This window comes from Madurella fahalii (genome assembly GCF_045866475.1).
Source record: "Madurella fahalii IFM 68171 DNA, scaffold_2, whole genome shotgun sequence".
NCBI lineage: Eukaryota > Fungi > Ascomycota > Sordariomycetes > Sordariales > Madurella > Madurella fahalii.
This window is the reverse complement of record NW_027263972.1, coordinates 2,514,865-2,532,622: the sequence shown is the minus strand read 5'-3', so window position 1 is coordinate 2,532,622 and position 17,758 is coordinate 2,514,865. Positions and strand designations below refer to the sequence as shown.

At 55.8% G+C, this 17,758-nt stretch overlaps 6 protein-coding genes across 6 annotated transcripts; 4 read left to right on the top strand and 2 right to left on the bottom strand.

Annotated features, from left to right (window-relative positions):
• Positions 1-2,187: 2,187 nt before the first annotated feature.
• Positions 2,188-3,790, top strand: MFIFM68171_03487 (uncharacterized protein; the record flags this gene model as incomplete). Its single annotated transcript, XM_071058908.1, has 2 exons — positions 2,188-2,798; positions 2,863-3,790. The coding sequence occupies 2 exons, from the start codon at positions 2,188-2,190 to the stop codon at positions 3,788-3,790; spliced, it is 1,539 nt and encodes a 512-aa protein (XP_070915009.1).
• Positions 3,791-4,140: 350 nt separating this feature from the next.
• MFIFM68171_03486 (uncharacterized protein) lies at positions 4,141-5,397 on the bottom strand (the record flags this gene model as incomplete). The annotated part of the gene is made up of 1 exon (XM_071058907.1): positions 4,141-5,397. One exon carries the CDS (start codon positions 5,395-5,397, stop codon positions 4,141-4,143), a length of 1,257 nt encoding a protein of 418 aa, XP_070915008.1.
• A 1,001-nt stretch (positions 5,398-6,398) lies between these two features.
• MFIFM68171_03485 (uncharacterized protein) lies at positions 6,399-7,196 on the top strand (the record flags this gene model as incomplete). Its single annotated transcript, XM_071058906.1, has 1 exon — positions 6,399-7,196. The coding sequence occupies one exon, from the start codon at positions 6,399-6,401 to the stop codon at positions 7,194-7,196; it is 798 nt and encodes a 265-aa protein (XP_070915007.1).
• Positions 7,197-8,044: 848 nt separating this feature from the next.
• On the top strand, positions 8,045-8,752 carry RPL27B (60S ribosomal protein eL27; the record flags this gene model as incomplete). The annotated part of the gene is made up of 3 exons (XM_071058905.1): positions 8,045-8,107; positions 8,347-8,683; positions 8,745-8,752. The coding sequence occupies 3 exons, from the start codon at positions 8,045-8,047 to the stop codon at positions 8,750-8,752; spliced, it is 408 nt and encodes a 135-aa protein (XP_070915006.1).
• Positions 8,753-10,175: 1,423 nt separating this feature from the next.
• Positions 10,176-11,638, bottom strand: MFIFM68171_03483 (uncharacterized protein; the record flags this gene model as incomplete). Its single annotated transcript, XM_071058904.1, has 5 exons — positions 10,176-10,550; positions 10,614-11,021; positions 11,081-11,304; positions 11,364-11,431; positions 11,502-11,638. 5 exons carry the CDS (start codon positions 11,636-11,638, stop codon positions 10,176-10,178), a joined length of 1,212 nt encoding a protein of 403 aa, XP_070915005.1.
• A 3,485-nt stretch (positions 11,639-15,123) lies between these two features.
• Positions 15,124-16,959, top strand: MFIFM68171_03482 (uncharacterized protein; the record flags this gene model as incomplete). Its single annotated transcript, XM_071058903.1, has 6 exons — positions 15,124-15,134; positions 15,198-15,267; positions 15,326-15,406; positions 15,469-15,819; positions 15,863-16,294; positions 16,348-16,959. The coding sequence occupies 6 exons, from the start codon at positions 15,124-15,126 to the stop codon at positions 16,957-16,959; spliced, it is 1,557 nt and encodes a 518-aa protein (XP_070915004.1).
• Between the last annotated feature and the right edge of the window lie 799 nt (positions 16,960-17,758).

Genomic DNA, 17,758 nt, shown 5'->3' with positions numbered 1-17,758 from the left:
TCGAGTTACACCTCACTGACCACGTGATCGCTGTCGATTTGATCTTCGCAGTCCGAGGAAATGTTGCCCTCGCGGGGTGGTCCCTGATCGATCCTCATCGTGGTATGATGTCGTAAACGGCACTCTTTGTTTAGTTTTAAATGAGAAGCATGGATCGAGTCCGGCGGCAATACTGCCTTGGCATGGATTCCCCGTCTGTGGAATCTGGACCAGGGCCTTCCTTTCTATATCTTGAAAATCCGTGATGCCTAGTGTCGGATGCACGGGGCAGGCGATGCCACAGAGTTTCGCTGCGGCGCGGTTCGGAGGGGCATTGCTGGCAGCAGGCGGTAGGCGGTGGATGGCTCGGCGATGCTTGCTCGTGCATGTCGGATTTTTCAAGCTCCCGCATGGGATTTCTGGGCAGGCCGAGAGAGCAGGATATGGCAAATCATGGTCCCGTCTTGTCGGAGAGCAGAAATTGGTCCCCGATTTACCCCTGCGCCCCACATATCGCCCGGATTGCTCTAGGGAGCACAGAACGCGGCGATTCGCTGCTGGCTCCATACCTACATATTTGTACATCGGTTAGTCCATTGGAATACTCGATGACTCCTGTTTTTGCCTGCTCCTTCAGCCAGTGTCGTCTGCCCGTGCAATGTCTCGGGTGTCGGGATCTCGGAAGCTGACCGCTGCGAGGAAACTTGAACCCTGACTTCCCCACAGACGGCTCCTCAAAGATGGAAAATACAGGTGTCCAAACTTTACGGAGATCTAGTGGGCATTCATCCGAAGGGCTATGCAAGGAGCGGCTAGATGAGGCGCTTACGCGGCTGTCGATTCCAGCGAGCGACGGCGAGAAGGCATCGGAAGTCAAGATGCGACACGGAATACATACCAACGAGGCAGGTCCGTGGCATATTGGAGGTGGCAGATCGATGGGGACAGTTACGTCAGAGGCGCCAGGGTAACCGATGAGAGCGGTTGGGGGCGGGGGAGCCTGCGAGGGGATGCCGGTTCAATTGGCCGAAACTGAGAAGTCGCTGGACAGTGTCCCGCTGGGCGAATGAATGGGATTACGCACTGGCTAACACTGTGTTACACTACGCAGTAATGAACCTGAAACTGAAGAGGAGAGCGGCGTTCTGAGTATCGTGCCGAGCGTTCCTAGCTCGAGTCCGGCAGCCATCAAAAGATGGTCGGGTACTACGACAATTAGCTGTGAACACACAACCGCATTGGCGATACAGATGCGAAACTGAAGTTAGCAACATCTTTTGAACCCCGCAGAAGCACCACGCGTCTTGTCTGTCTGCCGGACAAAAGTTGTTAACTCGCACGAGAGTGCGGCTATCAAAAAGTCGAGCAGCCTACTTGGGGGAGAAAACTGTGTTCCATTGCCGCCAGAAGTAGAATGCCAGTAACTAACCCTTCGACAGTAAGAACTTGACGCCTTCGACACGGAACCCGGTGCTTGGAAGCGCGAAGTTGGGACGGAACCCGGAGATGTGGATCGCCCAGTTTGACCAGAGAGGCTGACCCCACGTCGCATGTCTCAAGCGAGCAGGAAAGCTTCAAGAAACGTGCCAAACAGAACTGAGTTTGGCGCCAGGAGATCCGCGCAACTTCAGATTCATATAAAAATAGTGCGGGGAATGAGTGTAATATACCATAAAATTTGAACAGAAAAAGGAGGAAAGAAAGGACAAAGAAAGGCCCAATTATCTTACTGATTCACGATTGTAGCTCGAACGGCTGCCGAATCGCGGTCGGGCGCTGAGTGGCCCTGGGCTGTTCAATGCCCCACTCCTCTGCGAGGCTGCCGCACGACCAAAGTCTCACAGAGGTGGAAGGGCAGCCTTGCGACAACTTTCCGACTGCCCATTCATACCCTACAGCTAGATCAGCCACGCTTTCGGCTACGGCGTTAATCAAGCTCAATCTAAGCACAGTATTCTTGACGTGTGTGCACATAATCCGTATCTTTTAATCCTTCCCGCCCCGAGCAAAGCTCCCCAGCATCTGCTCTCCGCTCTGCCAGAGCACATATCTGCTCGAGCATCTCGATATTGCCAGGTGTGATGCGCCTTTCTACCTCCCTCATTTGTTCACCCTGCATGGCATGCGTCTAGGCCTCCGGCACTGACTGGTGCTGGTTCTACAGACATTGCACGAGGGATCATAGGCATCAAATCTCTGCCCAAAAAAATGGCCGACTCTGACGGCGAATACGTCGAGGACCTCTCGGATGACGATCTCAATGACCACCGCGTGGCATCGGACCCTGATGGGAGTTCCTATGGCACACGGTCAAAGACGGCCCGCAGTGCCGGGAATAAGGGCGATGGCCGGAAAGCTAAGGGCGGCGGTCGCTCTAAGGCGGCATGGGAAGACATCCAACGATCATGGGAGCAAGTAGTCGAGGCCGAGGAAGGCGGCATTACTATCGAGGCACTGCTTGAGGCCGAGAAACGCCGACGCCTTATGCGAGACACCACTCCGCTGCAGCGCGGCATCATCCGACACCTCATGCTAGTGCTCGACATGAGCTTCGCCATGGCCGAGAAGGACCTTCTGCCGAACCGTTACCTCCTAGCACTCAACTATGCCGTCGATTTTGTGCGAGAATATTTCGAGCAGAACCCCATCAGTCAAATGGGCATCGTCGGCATGCGCGACGGCATTGCCGTCAGAATCAGCGACATGAGCGGGAATCCCGCGGAACACATCGAGAAGCTGAGGATATATGCAGAACAACAAGAACCACAGGGCAACCCGAGCCTCCAGAATGCCCTGGAGATGTGCCGCGGCGCGTTATTGTATGAGACCTACCACGGGTTTCCCCCCTCACGGCTTACTAACCTCATCCCTCCTAATCCCTAGCCACACCCCGTCCCACGGCACGCGCGAAGTCCTCATCATCTACGGCGCCCTAGTCTCCTTCGATCCAGGCGACATCCATGACACCATATCAAACCTGATAGCCGACCGGATCCGCGTCTCCGTCGTCGGGCTCGCTGCACAAGTAGCCATCTGTGCCGAGCTCTGCACCCGCACCAACTCGTCCACCACCTCCCCCGACAACTACTCCGTCGCCCTCCACGAGCAGCATTTCCGCGAACTCTTCCTCGCCGCCACGACCCCTCCCCCAACCCTCGCCAGCGAGCAGCACAACGCCTCGCTGCTCATGATGGGCTTCCCCTCCCGCACCCTCGCCTCAAAGGACCATGTCTCCCTCTGCGCCTGCCACAACCGCCCGTCGAGGGAAGGCTACGCCTGCACGCGGTGCAGGACAAAGGTCTGCCGGCTGCCGGCCGAGTGCCCCTGCTGCGGGCTCACGCTGATCTTGAGCACCCATCTCGCGCGGTCCTACCACCATCTCTTCCCGCTCAGGGGGTGGGTGGAGGTGAGCTGGGCCGAGGCGGCGGCGGCGGTGGCCGAGAAGGGGGCCATGGGGTGCTTTGCGTGCCTGACGAGGTTTCCCGACATCCCCCCTGGGGCTGTCAAGGGGAAGGGGAAGGGGGCGTCAGCGAGGGCGGACAAGCTAGCCGGGGGGGGCGAAAAGGGAGGCGTCTTGGCGGCCGAGGTCGTCAAAGGGGTGAGCGAGAGCGGCAGGTACAAGTGCCAGGTGTGCGGGAATCACTTCTGTATTGACTGCGATGTGTTTGCGCACGAGATCATTCATAACTGTCCCGGGTGTCAGAGCGACACGCGCGGGACCGAGTTGGTCGATGGGTCGGAGCGGACCGAGAATGGGAAGGTTAATGGACAGGGAAATGGCGCCGGAGAGGCGATGGCCGTCGATTCATAGGTGGAACTGGCGAGCCGATGCAGCCGGAGAGTGAGTAGAGTGTCTTTTGGCAAGCGCCGGAATAGACGGTTTTACATAGCAAGTGTTTTTTTTTTTTTTTTTTTTTTTGGATTGGGCAAGTGGATGAGGAAAACGAGGTCATTGCTAGGCGTTGGGGGACATCGTGGGGTTCCGGTGGAAAGGCAATTGCTTGCAACCGGATAAGAATACACGACAGCGGCTGATTCGCAAGAGAATAAAGAAAAAAAAGCTCGGAAGTAATTGCAAAAGAGATTTATCATGTTCTGGCCGTTGCAAATCAACCGAACCGGTATCATAAACTACAACCCTATCCCGTGCCAAACCAACAATTACAGATTCCCCCGCTCCGCCTGCTCCCGCTCAATCGCCTCGAACAAGCTCTTGAAGTTGCCCGCGCCAAACCCGTCAAACTCATTCCGCTGGATAATCTCGATAAACACCGTCGGCCGGTCCATCAGCGGCTTGGTGAACAGCTGCAGCAGGTATCCCTGCTCGTCGTAATCAATGAGGATATTCAACCGCTCAATGACATCAAGGTCCTCCTTGAGCTCCCAGTTGCGCCGCTCCGTCTTGAGGCGCGTCCGCATGGTGTCGTAGTACGCCTTGGGCACCGCGATGAACTCGACGCCGCGCGCGCGCAAGGCGCTCACGGCCGAGATGATGTCGGGCGTGAGCAGCGCGATGTGCTGGACGCCGGGGCCCGAGTTGAACTGGACGTACTCCTCGATCTGCGACTTCTTCTTGCCCGGGGCAGGCTCGTTGATGGGCATCTTGACGACGTTATTGGGGCTCGCCATGACGATGCTGCTCAGCGCCGAGAACTCGGTGCAGATCTGGCTGTCGTCGACGGACCAGAAGCGGTGGAACGACAGGCACTGCTCGTAGAAGGCGCACGCCGACACCATCTCGTTCCAGTCCTGGTTGCCGACGCAGTGGTCGATGCGCGTGAGTGGCACGCCGGGGAGGGCGGCGAGGGCGGGCGGCGTGGGCGACGCAACAGCGCGGAAGCCGGGGAGGAAGGCACCCCGGAAGTTCTGGCGCGCGATGAGCGTGTGCGTGGTGTCGCCGTAGGTGCGGATGACGGCGGTCCGCACGTGGCCGAACTCCTTGTCGCCCGTGGTCATGGGCGGCTGCACCGAGTCGGCGCCCTCGGCCACGGCCTTATCGTAGACACCATCGACGTTGTCGACCTCGAAGGCCACATCCTTGACGGCGTCGCCGTGCTTCTCTAGGTGCTCGTGGATCTCACGGAGAAGGTGCCGGTCCTCGGGAGAAATGGGTTCGTCCGCCGGCAGGTGCTTCTCTGACCGGATGGGGGATGTGAAGACGAAGCGGACGTCCTTGTTGACGACCACGTACGAAGCAAAATACCGGCTGCCGGTCTCGAGCCCCCGGTAGGCGATGGTCCTGAACCCGAAGAAGGTGTTGTAGTACCCGGCCGCCTGCTTGGCGTTGCCAACCCACCAGGTTACGTGGTCATAGCCGTTGAAGTTAGGAGTAGGGCTTTGGACAGCGTAGTCCGATGCTCCCGAGGAAGCGTAGCCGTTTGAGTGCGTAACGGAGTCTAAGATGGCAGACGGTGACATGCTCACAGAGCTAGTTTCTGGGCTGTGCAGCTACTGTGAAAGGAACCTTATTACTCAAGGATACCAGGGAAAATTGGAGTGGGGAGAGAGAGTAAGTTTAAAGTTTGAAGAGTGGCACGGAGGCTGTTATTCGGCACTCTTACGGGCAGGCCGAAGGAAATGGCGGCTTATATGCGTCGCAATGGAAGACGAAGTCGGCTTAACGATGCCCCTGTCGTATCCAACTTTCCGACGGAAATGGGGAACAGGTCCAGCCGGCCGATTCACGTCACACGCCTAAGCCCGGTACTGCACTCATCGAAGAGATGGAAAGAAGAAGCAGGGGGCGGGTCTGACGCGAGTCCAATGGACATAGTTGGCTGTCTCTCGGGTAGTCGGCTCCTTCCCCTTCCCTTCCCCCCTTCTAAGGTCTGTGAACCCATACGGCAATTGGACCGTTGCGGCCTTCAGCCAGATCGAATTGTTAGGTCAACTCCCCCAAACAATGACGATAAAGCCGAGTTTGGGAGTGCGTTGCGGTCAGTGTTTGGCGGCTTAGGCCGTCCGATGTGGAGCACGGGCAGCGGAATGGCTACCGTAGCGTGGATCGCCCGCCAAAGCCGTACAATGCCGACTCTGGCCGAGCGCCGCAGCCCATGCCGCCCCCTCAGTGTTAGTCGAAGAGGCAACAGTCAGCAGCCGTCACTTGTTCCCAATCGCCTCGAGCAAGCCACGAGACCTGTGCATTCCTTGATTGAGCAGCTGTGGTTAGTAAGTGGAAACGGTGGTTCCAGATTGGCCAAGTGGATGCATATGTTCCGTATAGCCCATCGACATTTGCGCCATTACTGAGCACCTATCACCAAACACTCCATGACAAAACAGATCGGAATTGTTGTCGTTGAATTTGCATCTTCGGTTTGAGCCCCCCTTCTCCCATTTGCACCGTCGAGTCCACTATCCCATCGGCACGAGACGCTGGGCGATAGGGCCGGTACAGAGCTCTTGCAGAGAGTGACATCATGGCTTACATCGAGCTGAGCCGGCGCGACATCAACGTCCTCGAAAAGATCAAGGACCCAGAGTTCGACCCATCTTTCGCCATCCAAGTCGATCCAACGCTTCCAAAAGACCCCCACATTTCGGATTTAGAATACCAGCAAATCTCCCAGCAAGAGCGCGACATCATCTTGTCCATCCAGAACCTCGAAATCGAAAAGGCGAGGCCGCAACCAGGCAACACCGAAGAGGTCGACATTGTCGGCGGATATCGCGAGTGTGTTTCCAGGCTTAGCCGTCTCATCTACGACCACCCACGGTATGCGAGCGCCCGCAACAACAGGGCGCAGGCTCTGAGGCGGCTGTACGGAGACTCGATCCTTGTCACTGACGCCCCGAGATTGCCGCAAGCACTAATTCGGGAAGTCGACGATGCGGAGAGATTGGAAACGGCAAAGACTCTGCTAGACGACCTCGACCGCGCCATCTCACTGCTGACCCCGGCGGTTCCGTACTCGAGGCTGTCACCGCAGGTCGCCAAAACGCTGGCGATGGCTCATACCCAGCGGGCCGCCATATATCTCATGACCTCCAAGCTGATGCTCTCCAAAGCTGTCTCGGTGGATGAGGCGAGGCCGGAATCGCGGTGGTCGAAGTTGGACTTTGAGGAACGGGCCTCGCAGGATTTCGCGTTGGGAGGCAGATACGGCAATGAGATCGCCAAGGGACTGGCAGTGAGCACGAACCCGACAGCTAAGCTGTGCGGACAGATGGTCCGGGAGGCGATGAAGAAGGAATATGGATCAGATTATGCATCGTAATGGCGCGTGGAGAGAGGGCGACGACCAGTGGAAGCGATGACTAAGGTGTATGTTCGAGCTATGATATACGGCGTTCCGGATTGGTTGTCAAGCGTATGGGGATGCGCTCCCGGGTGTATGTGGACAGGTAGTGCACCTAAACAAATCACGAACTCGCGAATCCAAGGCGCCTGCGAGGTCTGTGTCAGAAACGACCCGAGGGTTGTACATATACGAATGACGTACCGACGGGCTGCGTCAATGATCTCCTGAGTAGACCTGCCCTTCTCCTTCTCCTCGCGATTGATTCTCACTGCGGCTGCTGAGACGCCGATGAAGACGGCGAAAATGGGATCCGCAACGCGCGAGATGATGTAGACTGGAGCTGCCATGGCTGTGAGCTTGAAATGGCCTATGGGTGCACGTCTGGAACGGAGTATGGCGGTCGTGTGGACTTTTTCAAGCAACAATCTGTAGCGTGATTTCACGATGAATCTGCGCTGTTGGTTTCCTCGAGGCTCTTTTCCTGGGCAGCTGTGAGGAAGCCGGAAATCGGGAGTCCCCAGCCGTGCTCAGCTCGCAGAGCCCTTGGCAGATGCTCTCCGTAGAAGCGCACGGACCACTATTAGTCATCCATCCCGACCAATGCTTGCCAGTTGCCCACTCGAATTTTGACAACCCACAAACTGGAAATTATTTTGGGGAAAGACCTCAAGCACCGGTTCTGTCCTCACTCTCCGTGCCCAGTCGACATCAGGTAGGCAAAACAGGTATGTCGTGTTCCCATTGCGTTTTACCGTTTCGAAGCATACGCTTTCCCAGGATTTCTAGGTTGCTAACGCCGTTTATTTTTAAACAGAACCGACAAGATGAAGTTCCTTAAGACGTCGCGAGTTTGCCTGGTCACCCGGGGTCGCTATGCCGGCAAGAAGGTACGCCGTTCCGAATGAGCCCTTCTATTCTTTTGTCGACACCGATACTGGATGTTTGGGCTTGGAATCGCATGGAGAGCAGACGTTTCTGAGGTGGAATGGTTGAGTTGGTGGTAGTGAAGTGGCGCATGGAGGAAAAGGGAGGCAGCGGCGCGGAGAGCTCTAAATCTGCATCCAAAGATTCTTGGGCGCAAGGAAAACCGGGGACCGATAGGATACTGACTCGGTCAAACTTTCAGGTCGTCATCATCCAACCCGTCGACACCGGCAGCAAGACACACCCCTACGGCCACGCCCTGGTAGCGGGCATCGAGCGGTACCCGAGCAAGATCACGCGCCGCATGTCCAAGTCGAGGCAGGAGAAGCGCAGCAAGGTCAAGCCCTTCATCAAGGTCATCAACTACAACCACCTGATGCCCACCCGCTACACGCTCGAGCTCGAGGGCCTCAAGAGCGTCGTGTCGGCCGACACCTTCAAGGAGGTCAGCCAGCGCGAGGAGGCCAAGAAGACTGTCAAGAAGGTGCTGGAGGAGCGCTACACAAGCGGCAAGAACCGGTGGTTTTTCACCCCTCTGAGTATGTTTGCCCTCTCGGCGCAACATTGGCGTAAGTCATGTTTACTGACGACTGTGTGCAGGGTTTTGATCGGGTTTTCCTCAATTGGCTGGGCGGGGCGAACGGGTTTTTCGGGCTGTATACAGCATTCATCACGGAATAAAATCTGAGGCTTACTAGCTGAATTTTTACGGCAGTTTGGCGACACGCAAACAGACTGGCGTTCAAGTCGTTACCTCGGTGGATGCATGATACCCGGTGTGTGTGTGTGTGTGTGCCAATCGACGCCGGGTCCCGAGGCGCGCAAGGCAGAGAAAGGGAATGGAGCTGGCGGCAGTGTGGCCCCTCAGTGACCACGATGACATCCTGGCATGATGAGTATCTCGACCGTGGTAGGACAATCAACGAAGTCCTTGGCAGCTTTATCAGCGGTCCGCTTCTCCGTGACACTTGTGCTCGAGAGGGAGAGTGGGCTTGTCCCTTGTGTATCGGCCCGTAGTTACCCAGGTTCAACAATCACCTTGTACGCAACCTTAACGCTTGATTCCCAATCATGCTATGCTCATCGTAATCACATCTCGCACTCGAACATACTCGTATGTTTTATGACGATAGACCGGATCGTTCCAACTCTCGGGAGCGGCATCTCTGAAAAGCCCCTTTACCCGGGCAGTAGGTACTGGATAAACTACCGAAGCACCGGCCGTGGAAGAATAAGCATGAGCTTGGTTATTCCCTAATCAACATCATATAAACAGTGAGAAAATGGTGCAGCCCAAGCAAACCGAAAGACCTCCTTTGGCCGGCAAATACATTTGAGGATTACGGTACGTGCACGTAACAGCACCAACAAGCTTTCAGCCCCCCCCCCCCCCCCCCCCAAAGTCCAAACCGTCCCACGCCACTTAATCAACCAAAAATGCCATGTCTACAGATCTATTTTCCTAAACACCCCCGGTGATACAGGTACACACAAAAACATGAAAAAGCACCCCTAGTCGCTCCGGCACCACACCCCACCTTCATGATGTGACTTGAGACCATGCCGTATCTAGCTAGATCAGAACCCCCGTGTGTAGCAACACAATTTCCAAAGCTTCTCATGCCCCGCCACGTCTTGTCTATAACGATTTCTTCAAAACAGTATTCCCTATCCTTTGCCGCCTTGCGAAAATGGGCAGAGACAATAATGGGTCGGAAGGGGAAGGAAAAAACAAACCAGAGCCGGATCGAAAACTGAAGCGAAAATGGTGCAATTATGTATTGTAGGTTGTGAAAACCACGTTGTATCGTCTGGTCATCAATTCCGAGCTCCGCGAATTCCAAATCTGATGAATGGGCGTCACGTTTCGCGATTGACCTTTGCCTGCTGGCTGGCTGGCCTCCCAAGCTTGTTGGACTCGTATTAAACGTCATATTGGTGGATAAAGGGGGGAATTTAGGAAGGGGTGTGCGAGGGACTTCCCCGCCCTATGCCATGCCATGCCATCCTTTTCTTTACCCGGTTGTTCTTTCATGGCCTGGTGATGCCTATCTTGGCTTTGGCATCGTTCAGATATTCGGTGGGGTCTATCGCCGGCGCGTAGGTGGGTGCGAGACCGCCAAGCAGGACAAAGATGGTCATCACCACGAGAAGAATGATCGAGATGCGACGGAGGATGGGGCGGCGGTTACCAAAGTCGGCCCACTGGCGGCCGGCTTCACCGGCGTAGCCCTTGATAGCCTCGTATCCAAGCTTGTAGTAGACCATGCCGCCCAGGGCAATGCTGTAGCCAAAGAATTGCAGGCCCGTGACCTGCGTGCCCCAGATGATCATGGAAGCAACGACGAGCATGACGTCCTTGAGGACACCGCAGAGAGTCAGAACGAGCGAGGATGTCTTGCCGATCTGTGACGGGATAGGGGGGTTAGCAACCGGTTTGGCGATTCTCGAAACTGCGGTGGCACTCACCAGGAAGACGACCGAGACGTTGAGCAGGAAGGCGCACAGGCCGTTCAGGAAGAACGTGAAGAGACCGACGTGGTAAATCTCGTCCAGGCTGACCTTGGGCACCTCCCAAAAGAGGGCAACCACACCGTTCATCGCGGCGCACACCGGGGCGAAGTAGTACAGAGAGACAAGCGGGTCCATCTTGAACTCGGCTGAGCTCAGGAGCCGCTGGACCATAGTGAGACGGAGCGCCTCAAAGATGATGCCGGCAATCTGGTAGATGAAACCGATCCACACAAACTTGATCTCACCGATCGAGGCGATGATGACGCCAATGACGATGACTGAGACATTGAGGAAGACCTTGAGGTTCGGCTGCGCGACGCCAAGTGCCCAGCTTGAGAACAGGACGGCAACGGGTGTGGTGGCCTATTTTACCGGTCAGCGCAGGGACTTGCAAAGATTGAACAATCGCAGGCACTACCAACCTTGAGCATCTGGATGAAGGCGACGCTGAGGTAAAGGTAGGTGAGGTTACCGCAAATCAAGCTCAAGCTGAAGAAGAAGCCGATGGGGACGATTGCGCGCAAGTAGACGCGGCCCGTCATCTTCACCGTTTTCCGGCCATCGAGCAAAGTCGTGTACCGGGCGAGGAGCTGTGTCATGATCGTCGCAAACGTCAAATGGTAAGTGGTCAAGATGACCGGGTAGGCTGCAGAGTCTCAGCATGTCTTTCTCTCGTACATCGCGCCCACCTTATGGTGTCCTTACCGAAGCCGCGCGTGGAAAGGATCCATTTGTTGAATAGAATGACGGATGAACTGAGTGCGATCCAGATGCTGTGGGCGGCGGCGCGTTAATCGTCTTCTGGTCATCGGCGAAGCCGTCCATCGAAGCTTTTCTACTCACCTCACGTAGAAAGCGGGATGAAGCGATGGCTTGGGGGGTTGCGCCTTCTCGGCTTCGGGGTTGACTGTGGGGAGGATCGGGCCATTCTGCTCTTGCGGCTGCTCGCCCGAGGTACGGGTCTTCTCCTCGACTCCCATCTTCGATATCTCCTAGTGCGGATTCAATTGCAGTGCTGGATCCGGCAGCAGTTCTCGAATGGCACGGCACACGAAGCGAGTATCGAGAAAATAAATACAGGCGACGCTGCAGTTGGTGGCGGCACACGCCGAGACGTCGGAAGAGACGAGGAAACGAGTGGATGGTCAAGCCTGCTGCGACCGGTTTGATTGCTGAAGAGAAACGGGCGATGGCGAGGGGGGAAAGGAGGCGCGGGTAGGGCTGCAATTAATTCGTGTCGCTGTCTTCTGCTAGAAGTCGTGCGAAAAGGCCGTTCCCGGACGGGGCGATGCTCAACTTCCACTTTTTTCAGGGGGGACTCTTGGGTGCAGGGGAAGGTTCTTGGAAGGGAATGCTAGTCCCAGTTAAAAGACGACCAGGGAACAAGAGAGCCTCTTGTGTATTTCTGGGGTGGGTTGCGTCCACAGCCGGCCCGCCAATCAAAGCGTTATCTGGGAAATTGGTACTGGATACGGCCAAGATTAACAGACGATGAGTGACGAGGCATGATAAAGAAAAAAAAAAAAAAAAAAAAATAGATCAAGAATCCTCAATCCCTAGACTTTATTGTTCAGCACCATCGACAACCAACGTAGTTAGAACGTCCGTGGCTGAAGTGCATGGGCCTTCGTCAACTTCGCCCAGAATGGTTTGAGCTAATGGAGCCGACGCTCAGCGCATTCAGCGTCCTCAGTACATTGACATGCCGCCTCTAGCGTGAGCTGGCCTACCCGGCCACGCGTCAGCGCAGGCGGGGAAAAATTACCTACATAAGTAGCTCATATTTCAAATACGTGCAGTTGTAGAATTACACATACAGTACCACATACTACTTAGCCTAAACGGGCAAGGCACCCCCTCATAAAAAATCTTCCCCTCGGCAACCCTTGATTGTCCCCGCGACCGGTAAGTGATCAGAGGCGGTCAAAGGCTTACCTGGATCGGCATCACCAGTGTTACGGAGCCGGATAACGTCAATGCTTTTGAGTTTGTTGAAGGATCAGCAAGCGGCGTTTGGCCGCACTGGCTGCAGTTGGATAACGGTGGGGGTGAGACGGAAAGGTGCCAAAAAAGAACGGGCTCTGCCCACTAACATGGAATTCATGCGGAAACGAGAGTGGAACGCAAATTGCGAACCGTCAAATCAGCAGCCGCCCGTCAGCCACATGTTTTGGTATATGGAACATCAGTGCAGAAGATGTTAGCAGATCGCTCGTTTGTTGGTTTGAGCTCTGAGGTCTCCATGCAAGTGCCAAATCTTCCCTCGTCCAATGTGATGCTTTTTCTCTGGATGTTATTGTGCATTCTGGAGCCCGGTTACTAGGAAACATTTGATTTGCTGTGTACATAAATAGGGGAAGCTGTTGATCAGCAAAATGACCGAACCCAAGGTACTGCGCAGGGGCGTTTGTCTTCCCACCTAACCTACTTTAAGTTGCCCCTGATGTACTGCGGAACGAGCAGGAGCGAGAGCAAATAGTGGCCCGGCAGAAAAGCCGTGCGCTCACAAACTAGTTGCCTACTCGACCAAGCTATGTCGTTGGTGTACATTTCCAGCGGCTGAGGCCTATGACAACCGCCGCTTCCCTATTGTTTGAACTCGGTTAGAAACAGATCACTCCGGCATAATGTTTGATGGCTGCAGTCAGCCCACATATGCACCAGCATGTGTTCGTAGGGTTGCTGGACCGCCCTCCCGGGCAACCGCTCAGGCAGTGTATGTCGAGCAGTGCAGGCCAGATCGAGCGACCATCCACTTGGTATGCTTATGCCGGGACTATGGCACCGTGCACAGTGGTACAAGACTGGTTCCTCCCGCTGCTTGTTTACTTGCCCGAGTTCTGAATGACTGCTCTTGCCCACTATAATCTGTGAAGGTCTGACGTCGAGGGTGTCCGAGCCCGTCAGCCACCCACTCACTCCAGTCAACGTCTCTGCAACATTCTGCTTTGCCGCCGAAAAGCACCAACGACTTTGCTAGTCGCCACCTGGCGAAGCAATGGGCCTTCCTGGAAGGCAAGGCCGGTCTGTGGCTGGCCGGGTGCCTGAGTCGTACAGGACCACTGTGGAACAGGACTAACACCGAGTCACCGACGATCCTCAAACAGTTGTCGGATGGCCGGGAGAGCATGACAGACGAGAGACACTGCGCCCTCACTTCTCGAGGCCCGGCGTCGAGTGCGAGGGCAACTAGCCCCATGCATCACCATCTGCCTCGCCCGCATCGGTACTTTTATGTGCCTCGTGCTACGTCACTCGTCGCCCTATCGTGACCCGTGCTTGGCGAGGTTGTGGAACTGGCCTGGATGAGTGGAGCTGTTGCGTGCTTGTTCTGTTACAGTACATGAGTAAGGGTAAAATATCGTGTCGATGTACTGTATGAGTACAGCAGTTGGTCTTGAAATTTACCAGTTCCCAGCGTCTAAGTGTTTCGGTATGACGGTTCGCAGGCGATCTGCTTTCTCCTCTTAGCGAGCGTCCTTTTATCTGCGGAAACTGGCAGGTCGCAGGGCTGATCGCTCGAATCACCGGCTTTGCTGGCATTGTTTATCTGGAGATCGTCGAAAAGCCCAGCGTGCTGCCCTGGCGATCGCAAGAGTTGAAACAAGCACAGTCAAGCACTGTGGGGTTGGATGCGCGGCTTCGAAACATGGGTCCATTTAACGCATCCCTGTCTCTCTCCAGGTGTCCGACGCCGCAATCGCCATACAATCCGAACATCGTTCTACTATATAGTTCCTAGGAAGGGCTTGTTCTTCTAATCCCTGCCATCATATTTGGAGAGCACCGTGACATCGTGCTTTGTTTTGCTTTGAGGTGTAGTAGTTTTGGCCGCCGTCCGGGACCGTGACGAAGCGTCTCTCTTCGGTGATACCTTAATTAATCAATGCTTCGGGCCCTGGCCGCATGGCAGTCAGACCCGGGATTTGGTGTGTTGGGTACCCTGCATGCAGACAATCAAGACTGATACCTTCTGTGCCCCCGACAAGCGAGGTGAGGCAATCCAGCGCAATGCGGGATGGTCGAGGTTCTTGGTGACGGGAGCAGGGATGTTCGAGCGGTGATTGATCCGAGCGTCCAGATTGACGTGAGATGTGTTGAATTACAGGACCCACCTGCCCACCATACACGGGTCGAAATAATCTTAACCCCTCCATCGAGGGGCCCCTCATCCCCGTTCCCCCCTCCCCCCCTTTTTTTTTTGGAGCCCGATAGCGGTCTGGCCCTAACAACAACCCAAGCCCGAAGTTGTGGTCACCGCCTTCATAATCACCCGTCGTCGCAGGAGGTAAGCGTCTTCTCGTCGTATATTTTCTTAAGAAGCTCACCATCGCATCCCTCGACAGTGCTGTCGCTGGTTTGTTTGTTTCTTGGATCTCTGCAGCCAGAACCAGCTGCTCCTTTCACCGCGATTTTAAAGATTTCGGTGCCGTGTAGCCCTCTAAGCCCTGCCACTTCAGTCGCCATGGCGGACATGTGAGTTTCCCGCCTATGCCCACAAACCGCACCCGGGACTGAGGTCGCTAATTTCCGTCCTAGAACTGTTGACATTCTCGTTATCGGCGCCGGCCCGACCGGTTTGGGCGCGGCCAAACGCCTCAACCACCTTGTGCGGACCCCGCTCCCTATCACTACATCCGTTGGGTATCCACTGACTTGGACGTTAGAACGGGCCGTCTTGGTTGATTCTAGATGCCAACGAGAAGGCCGGTGGCCTCGCCTCCACCGATGTCACTCCCGAGGGCTTCGTAAGTCCGCGTCGCGGCCCCAGAGCCTTCGAACCGGACGTTGCTAACGGATGCCCTCGCAGCTCTACGACGTCGGCGGCCACGTCATTTTCTCTCACTATAAATACTTCGACGACTGCCTCGACGAGGCTCTGCCCAAAGAGGACGATTGGTACACTCACCAGCGCATTTCGTACGTACGGTACAAGGGGCAATGGGTTCCCTACCCGTTCCAGAACAACATCTCGATGTTGCCCAAGGAGGACCAGGTGAAATGTATCGACGGGCTCATCGATGCTGCCATGGCCTCCCGCACTGCGACTACCAAGCCCAAGGACTTTGACGAGTGGATTCTGCGGACATGTGGCGAGGGCGTTGCCGACGCCTTCATGCGGCCTTACAACTACAAGGTCTGGGCGGTGCCTACTATCAAGGTGAGGAGGCTTCTACTCAGCTTAGTGGACCCCATGCTCACAGCTTCAGATGCAATGCCAGTGGCTTGGCGAGCGCGTCGCGGCCCCCGACGTCAAGCTGGTCACCAGAAACGTCATCCTCAACAAGGTTGCCGGTAGCTGGGGGCCCAACGCCACCTTCAGGTTCCCGGCGAGGGACGGAACTGGGGGTATCTGGATCGCCGTATCGGACACGCTCCCGAAGGAGAAGAAGCGGTACGGCAAGAAGGGTGAGGTCACCAAGGTCGATGCCGCGAAGAAGCTCGTCACCCTGAAGGATGGCACCACGGTCCAATATGGCAAGCTCATCAACACCATGGCTGTGGACCACCTTGTTGAGAAGATGGGCAACCAGGAGCTGGTCAAACTGTCGAAGGGCCTCTTCTACTCCTCGACCCACGTCATTGGAGTCGGTATCCGCGGCGCGCGCCCCGAGCGCATTGGCGACAAGTGCTGGGTAAGCAAGAGCAAATCATCTCGGACACTGATTGCAGCTAACATTTCGGCCAGCTCTATTTCCCCGAGGACAACTGCCCCTTCTACCGCGCCACCATCTTCTCTAACTATTCGCCGTACAACCAGCCGCAGGCTGGCGTCAAGCTCCCGACGCTGTATCTGGCGGACGGCAGCAAGGCCAAGAGCAGTGAGGCCAAGGAGGGACCTTACTGGTCCATCATGCTCGAAGTGTCGCAGTCGAGCATGAAGCCGGTGGATGAGGCGAACCTGCTGAAGGATTGCATTCAGGGCCTCATCAACACGGAGATGATCAAGCCCGAGGACGAGATCGTGTCGACATACCACCGCAAGTTCGATCACGGCTACCCGACGCCGTCGCTCGAGAGAGAGGGTGTCCTCAAGGAGCTGCTTCCCAAGCTCCAGGCCATGGACATCTGGTCGCGCGGTCGCTTCGGCAGCTGGAGATACGAGGTCGGCAATCAGGACCACTCCTTCATGCTTGGCGTGGAGGCGGTTGACAACATTGTCAGCGGCGCTGTCGAACTGACGCTCAACTACCCCGACTTTGTCAACACGCGCCAAAACACGGAGCGCCGGCTCGCGCAGCCGTTCTATGCGGTGGGGGCCGGTAATGGCATCCCTACCAGGGGCGCTCCTAAGGCTTAGAGAGCCGAGGTTGCAAGCCCGAGTAACTCCATAACGGAAAAATAAAATATGGGAAATTTCGCGTGCATAGCAGGCGGGAACTGGCCGCGGGTACTCCTTTCTTTTCTATTTCACCAGGCCTGCATCGTTTTCGCAAGCGTTCGAGAAACCACAAAAGGGGGTTCGACGGGACTTAGTGCGTTGCGCTCTATAAAGACTAGGCTGCTGGCTTGCTGCCTGCGGGATAGAGAGTATAGATGGGTGGAAGATTTTCCCTGCCAGCGTTTCAGTTTAGAAGCTGATGTCGGGCGATAGAAATCTAATGCAATCTTGAGAGGGGGAAATATTCTCTGACACGTCTTTTTTTTTTTTTTTTTTTTTTTTTTGTGTGTGTGTGTGTTTACAGCAGATGATCAACATTCACGACAGTGTAAGCACCCAGCAACCGACGACGCCTTGCTGCGTGTTCACGTGAGATACGTGGCGGGCTGCAGTAAGTTACTGCTCAGAGAACACGCAAAGGCCACCCCGGCCCGGGGGAGCAGGGGCCGGATTGGCCGGTTGGTTGCTGTGACGTCAATGGCGCTGCAACCGTCGTCAACGGCCGGTTGGGGGCGTCACGTACCCCATGTCTCGGCAAAAAAAGTCGCTCGCTGTGTCCCGGGCAAGCCTCTTCTGTCGGAGGGTTCGAAGCGTGAGCCCGAGTCGACGCGACAAGGTAAGTGGGGGAGAATGCGCGAGGCTGCCACTACACATACATGCATCAGGAACAGCTTGCCCGGATTCTTATGTGATGTGGGAATCGCTGAGGAGGGGCTGC